Source organism: Coffea eugenioides, unplaced genomic scaffold (assembly GCF_003713205.1).
Source record: "Coffea eugenioides isolate CCC68of unplaced genomic scaffold, Ceug_1.0 ScVebR1_1899;HRSCAF=2833, whole genome shotgun sequence".
NCBI classification, from domain to species: Eukaryota; Viridiplantae; Streptophyta; class Magnoliopsida; order Gentianales; family Rubiaceae; genus Coffea; species Coffea eugenioides.
The window spans coordinates 980-8227 of NW_020862336.1; the positions used below are offsets into that span (position 1 = coordinate 980).

At 38.0% G+C, this 7248-nt stretch overlaps 1 protein-coding gene across 1 annotated transcript; it reads right to left on the reverse strand.

The window, feature by feature from the left end:
• Positions 1-216: 216 nt before the first annotated feature.
• LOC113755992 (zinc finger BED domain-containing protein RICESLEEPER 2-like) lies at positions 217-3575 on the reverse strand. The gene is made up of 3 exons (XM_027299820.1): positions 1410-3575; positions 855-941; positions 217-411 (listed from the first exon to the last, which is right to left on the reverse strand). The coding sequence occupies exons 1-3, from the start codon at positions 3573-3575 to the stop codon at positions 217-219; spliced, it is 2448 nt and encodes an 815-aa protein (XP_027155621.1).
• Between the last annotated feature and the right edge of the window lie 3673 nt (positions 3576-7248).

Consider the following 7248-nt stretch of genomic DNA (forward strand, 5'->3'; position numbering starts at 1 on the left):
GAAGTCAGTTCGATTTCTAGCTCGTTAGGAGCTCGAGTTAGAACTCAAAAATAGCTCGATTGTTTGGAAATTTAAGCAAGAAAACAGCATTTTTGTCCGCATATTTTTGATAAAATTTGAGCATGATAACAACAATTTTTCACATATTCTTGATCTTGAGGCCCACAAATTATGCACTAATACAATCATAAATGTCCAAATGTCCACTAATACAAATTATCCAAATGTCCACAAATATCCACTAATACAAATTATCCAAATGTCCACAAGAAGTCTAAAGAATACTAGCTTGTTGTCCACAAAAACCAAGGCATGACATGAAGCGAGAATTTCCTGAGTGCGTCCTGGAACTTTACTCATTTCTGTTTCTAATTCCTCACAATCAGTTAGTCCACCAACTCCAGAAAATTCCTAAAGATTAAAAGAGTCATAAGAAAAATGATTTGGCAAAAATGCAAATGCCAAATACGAATTTTCAAGCTTCTAATTTTCATACCATATCATCATATGTCATTGTGCCAGTCTTGTCAACTCATACAACTCATATCCAACAAATATCCTGAAGTTTCATGAGTATAATCACATTAAAAGAGAAAAGGAAACTGACAAGCATGCTAATCAAACTATATAATATAAGAGCTTTTAATAATTAGTCTCATGATACCAACAAACATGAGTTATTCAATTTGACACCCTTCATCAAACAAGTAGCAGAAACCCACCAATAAAAGGTAATCCAACATTCAATAATAAAAACCTTATCCAAATTGCTCCATATGACAAGTCTGCTAACAAATACAAGCTGATCCTTACTGATAGAAGTAAAACATTCACTCTCACATTCTCCCCTTTACTAGTACTAAACATAGTTCAGTACCAGCAATGCATCCACTAATAACAGAGAACTCATATCTCGTCACACCATATGATTGCCAAGGTAACTAAAAAGTATTAAGCATGAAATAAACCATCAACAATCATGTCTACATTGGATACAAAATAGTAACTAGCAGCCATACACCCAAATTTGCACAAGGTCGTACTATGATAATCTATATCACAAGCAGCTCATTTGTTTGGATTTGTCGACCAACAACCTCATATCCCGAACAAGTACAGATTTGATTACATGGAGATCAAATCCAGCATTCTAACAACTTCAGAAAAATTGATCTAACTTCCAAATTAAAAGCATTGAGGTCTTAATACCATGAGTTACAATTGGACAAAACTCTAAATAGGAAATTAAAGGTGAATTACCTCAAACATCTCCGAAGTCAAGAAATAGGCAACACAATCTCTTGTCTATCCTTCAATTTCTGAAAAAACAAAAAATTAAAATAAAAGAAATTAAGAAATAGTAAGGCCGAATTTAAATATTATGCGTGATAATTTTGTTTTTTTGTTACCTTTTCCTTTTTCTTCACCCCGTGTAGCTTACGACACCAATCTCCAGTACACATCAACATTTCTACAGTTTCTGGAGCCAAGGAAGCACAGTAAGAGTCGATTACTCTGGTTCCAGCACTAAATGTAGCTTCCGAAGCTACAGTGCTTATTGGAATGGCTAAAATATCAGCAGCCATCTTGGGAAGAATCTTGTATTTTATTGTGTCTTTCCACCACTTCAAGGCATCCAAATTCACGATGTCTACCGTTGAATCGTCTGCAGCTGTGAGGAGACCATCTTCAAAGTAGGTATCCAACTCATTCTTGACAGGTTGAACACTCTCAACGGTAGCAATATGGGTAAGAAATTCACTCATACCTGAAACATGGGACACTGATGAAGATGCACTACTGCTGCTCTTGGTTGGGTGATCATTGCCGATTAGTAGTTGAGAAGATGATCCACTTTGGCCTGAAACATGTATCTGCACATATTCATCATATAGGTCATACAAGGCTTGTCGAACCTTGCCTATATTGCTTTGCACTTCATGTGGAGGATAAGGCAATGGAAAGCAATAGTTTATGACTCTCATCTTGCATTTGGGATCCAAAATAGCTGCTATAGACATTAACAAGTTACATTCCCCCCAGTACTTATCAAATTTCAGCTTTATCTTTTGCACCATTGACCGGACAAAGTCATCTTCATCATCAACCTTACTATCGAGTAGTACTTTTATCCGACAAACTTCATTTAGATACAAATTTGCTGTCGGATAATCACTACCAGGTATCACATGAGTTGCTGTCCAAAAAGCTTTTAAAATATTGCACACTTTTGAAACCTTTCCCCAATCTTCTGTGGTTGGACAGAAATCATAATTTGGCTCTCTATCTCTGTATCTTGGAAAAACATCTTGAAACTTCAGTGCACAAGTCAGCATCTCATAAGTAGAATTCCACCTTGTTTTGCAATCATAAATTAGCATTTTTTCTGGCAACTGCAGCTGGCGTACAATTTCAGCAAATTGCAAGCGTCTTCCATTTGTCTTATTGATAAACTCCACACTGTCCCTGATTGTATCAACTATTTCCTTGATTTGACTGAGTCCGTCTTGAACCATCAAATTCAGTATATGAGCACAACATCTCACATGAAACAACTTTCCTTTTGCTAATAGACACTTGTTTCGGGAGAAAGTGTCCTTCAAACATCTCAGTGCACTGTCATTATTTGAGGCATTATCGACTGAGACTGTATATACCTTGCTCTCAATTCCCCAATCCATTAAACATTTGAAAATAGCATCTGCAATTTGGATGCTCCGACGTAGAGGAGGGACATGCACAAAGTTGAGAACCCGTTTCTGCAATCTCCAGTTACTATCAATCCAATGCCCGGTTATGACCATATACTCATTTTTTTGGTTCTTGGACTTCCAAAGATCTGTAGTCAAGCTGATTTTTTTGACTTTCTTTAATTGGTTCTTCAATTTTGTCTTCTCTCTTTCATAAGCTGATGTGCAGTCATTTTTGTTCATAGTCCGATTGATTCTTTGCCATTCGGGCATCCCTCTTTTTTGCATCAAATTGAAGCCTTCTTCCTCCACAATTGAAAATGGATGCTCATGCATAAGCACCCATTCAGCAGTAGCTTCTCTTATGGCTGCCATATCAAACCTCCCGGAGTGAAGGTATGTTTGAGAAGCTTCAGCATAATCAGAAGATGGGAAATTGATCTTTGTTTGTTGTGTTGCTTTTTTGAGTTTTTGCAATTGGATAGCACATGACTTCCTATGCCTTAGCAAACTTGAAGTTGTACTGGTTTTCATCTTCTTGAACTTTGCATGGCAATGAATACAATCCGACATAAGAGTTTTTTGATGGCCAACTTCAACATCTTTGAAGTCATCCCATGCTACTAATTTTTTGATCCTCTTTTTTTTTTGAAAAGCATCCAAGCCATCATCCATAGCAGCTTCTTCCACAACTGTTTCAGTGGTTGTATGTGTATCACCTTCTAATGCTTCATCTTCACTCCCTAATTCTTCATCACCAAGAGAGAATTCCAACTCTTCGTCAATGTTAACAGCAATACCCTTGTCAGTGATATTCACCGGACTAGCGGAATCACCAGCTGATTTAATAATTGGTGAAGACTGCTCTTGGTTGGACGTATCCATTTTATATTCTCAATTTCTTTTAACTATACCAAAAGAAAAAATAGGGACATGAGCAGCATTCTTTAATTCCAAAAACGGATTACTATTACTAGGAAACAAGTTAGTAGTAGTAATTATTTTCAAGAAACAAGAGGACAGCAAGTCTAATAATGACAAGAACACATGACCGTGGAATAATAATAAGTAGTTTGTACTGTCAACACAGTTTTAAGAAACAAGTAAAAAACCATAAAACCATGTCTACTAGAATTGAATGAAGGTAGAGATAGTTTTCACCCACACATACAAGTCCCATAGTAGTAAGAATACACGAAACCTGACCTAGTCCCTTGGGGTTAAATGACGGAAGGCTTCCTGACTGCCTTGTTCCCTCATTTTGGAATTTTTCTTCACTAGATTTTTAAGTAATTTATCTTCATGTCTCCTTAAATGCCACTGTCCCATAGTTACTACAAGATCTGGAGAAATATCAAGCCTCTTAGCACTGTCTCACTAGTATGTCAAACGAATTTTAGCTAATACAAATCAACTTTTCTTATTAATATATCTTCATTTCATTTTGCCCTCAAAAAAGTTTTTAAACTCAATATTTAGCTCTTTTTAGGGATCTGTATATATGAATTAATAGAATATAACACCATGGTAAGCTGTGGAAGTTATCAAGCTATTCCAAACATTAATCTTCTCTAAAGAATTGATAACAAACAATTATGCAACTATGATATTCGGCCTTTATTTTTAGAATCCAAAAAAATATACAATTTAAGCATTATTATTAGCAAAACATGGGACATCACAAATTTAGCGCCAATCTAGGCATAATTATTATCAAAACACTTTGACAAAGAGCTCTGGCACTTGTTCCTATTCATATTTTCAGTGAGAGTGTTTGATCAGGCTTTTAAATGGGAGTCTCTTTTCACTTTGTCAAACTAGTGCTAACGCTTCATATATAGAAATCATAAGTGCCAGAGCTCATGGTAGAGAAACAAGTGCAGAAATCCAGATCCTTCAACATGATCATGACCAAGTCTATTCAAAGTTTGCTAGACCAATTTCAAACATAATAACCACCACAAATCCCATTACAGCCAATGCAGAAGTAAATAGACAGTACACCAATAAAAGCCATTTGACTTGCTTTGTCTGGATACATCAAGAGTATAATTACCTAGTTTGAGCAAATTGTTCTTCTAATATACGGTACAAAAGGTCCTTTATGTTCTTGTTTAGCAATACTGGAACAATGGGGCGATTAAGAGTAAAACAATCAATCGAATCCATCCATGGAAACCTTTTTACAGAATTGGCAATGTGGATCACCTTCCAGATTCCAAACAAAAAAGGAAAAGGAAAAGGAAAAATAAAAGAAAAAGAACCTGAGTACATACCTGCAAAATCTAGGGAAAAAATCTAGTGGATTGATCTGAGGATGTTGGACATGGTAGGGAGTGGTGATGGGCTCAGTGGGTTGCAGACTTGCACCGTTGGAAAAGCTTAGACAAAGCCCGGAGATGAGAATGCGCCGGGAAGCTAGTTGGGTTCGGAAAGGCCGTCAGTCAGCCTCATGCGAGAAAAGAGGGAAAGTAAAGTGCTAAAGTAGAGCTTCTTGCGCGGTTTGGAGGTTGCTGAAGTGGGAAAGCAAAGAAACTCAGATTCTTGCGCGGCTTGGAGGTTGCTGAAGTGGAGCTGGCGGAAGTGGTGGAGATGGAGCTAGCAGTAGCAGCGATGGCAGTGGCGGAAGTGGGAATTGGGAGTTTGGGACTTGGGAGTTGGGACTTGGGACAGTCGGCACTCGGCACTCGGCAGAGAAAGCTTGGAGGTTGCTGAGGAGCTGCCAGAAGTGGTGGAGGTGGAGCTAGCAGAGATGGCGGTGGCGGAAGTGGAACTTGGGAGTTGGGAGTTTGGACTTGGGACAGTCAGCACTCGGCAGAGAAAGCTTGGAGGTTGCTGAGGAGCTGCCGGAAGTGGTGGAGGTGGGACTTGGGAGTTTGGCAGCTGGGACAGTCGGTCAGCAGAGAAAGAAGATCGATCGAAGGAAGTGAGGAAGGAGTGAGCAGAGAAGTTAACCTATTGGAAAGAAGGAGGAAAATTAGGTGGCCTAATCGAAGGAGTGAGCAGAGAAATTATAAATCTTAATTGATTCAGGGGTATTTTTGTAATTTCACATTTACTCTAGCCCAACGAGCGGCTCGTCGAGCTATCGAGCCTAAGAAACGAAAGCTCGAGCTCGCCTCATTTGTCTTAACGAACGCCTCGAGCTCGATCAACATGAACTCGAGCCGAGCTGTGACTCGAGCTGCTCGCCAGCAGCTCGAGTCGTCAGCAGGCCTAATCACCACTTGTATTTTGCACCCAATGCTGAATGAATCCTAATGCACTTAGATGCACCTCAGGCCCAGTCCCTGTAGGGGGCCTTGCCTTGTCTCCCTTTAGTCATTAATTTCGCCTTATTTATTATGTTATGCGTAAGGGTTAAACTGTTTTGCATTCATAGTCGCATCATTCAAGATCGCAGGACATACAAAGGCGTATGGTGATTCCCCAACTAGAATTAATAATAGTAAACCCAATTGATTATTTCTGTTTTACGGATTAAAAAGATTCGATGACTTTTTTTTTTAAAGGATCCGTTGGCACATTAAATTTTGTAGCTTAGATTATTCCATAAACATCACCTGGTCGAGTCGCACCACTTTGATTACTATGCCTACCAAAACGGCAAAATAAATATTATACTAAGAATAAAAAGCATAAAAAATTGCATTAACCATGGCAGGGCCCGTCGTTATCCATTCCTTTTCTGTTCTACCAGAAGCAAAATGTAGTAGTAGTTGATGGATAGCCATGGTACCATGCAATCATTCATATCAAGCAAATGATTCTTCTTTTTGACGGGAAGGAAAATAGTGTACCATTTTTAGGAGTTGCTCATTGTGTCACTCTTGATTTGCAGTGACAAAATGAAACGTAGGATTTGAACTGGCTTAGAGATGTTATATCATTTAACGGATTCTATTAGTTCAATTTTATCTAACTTTAAAGTGGCATAGAAACATTAGGTTCGATTCCGTCTGAAGAAGCAATGAGTTATTAGACATTTAGACTCTGCAGACTTTTCATTAGGAAAAGGATCCCGACACAACACAGTGCAGCAAAGCCGCTTATCCCGAAATTATCATTTGCCCCATCTGTCTCGTGTTAATATAGTTACCACGTGTGATGTATTGATAATTGAAGAAAACGTTTGACTTGTTGACCGGGATTGTTATCAATTTGTTTAAATTATGAATGTATCAATATAAGTGACAACTATATAAACAAGAGATAGACAGGACACAGGGTAATTCTGGGATAGAGGATTTGAAGCAGCTTGCGCCTACTTTGGGAGTTTAGGAATAAAAAAGTAAAGAAGAGAAATGGTAAGTTAGGTTAGAAAAGGGAAAAAAAGATTTTGGGGCTGGCATGTATTAAATTTTGTCCTTAGCCTTGAATAAGTATTATGACATCTTTTTCTATTGTTATTTGATGTTTCTCTCCATCTGCTTTCCAACTTTGGAGAGAAATTTTAAGTTAGAATCATCCCAGATCATTCCACTTTTTTGTTTTCTTTCTTTCTTTCTTCATTTAACTCCCAAAAAAGGAGAAAAATAGAAGCACACTTTCTCTACTA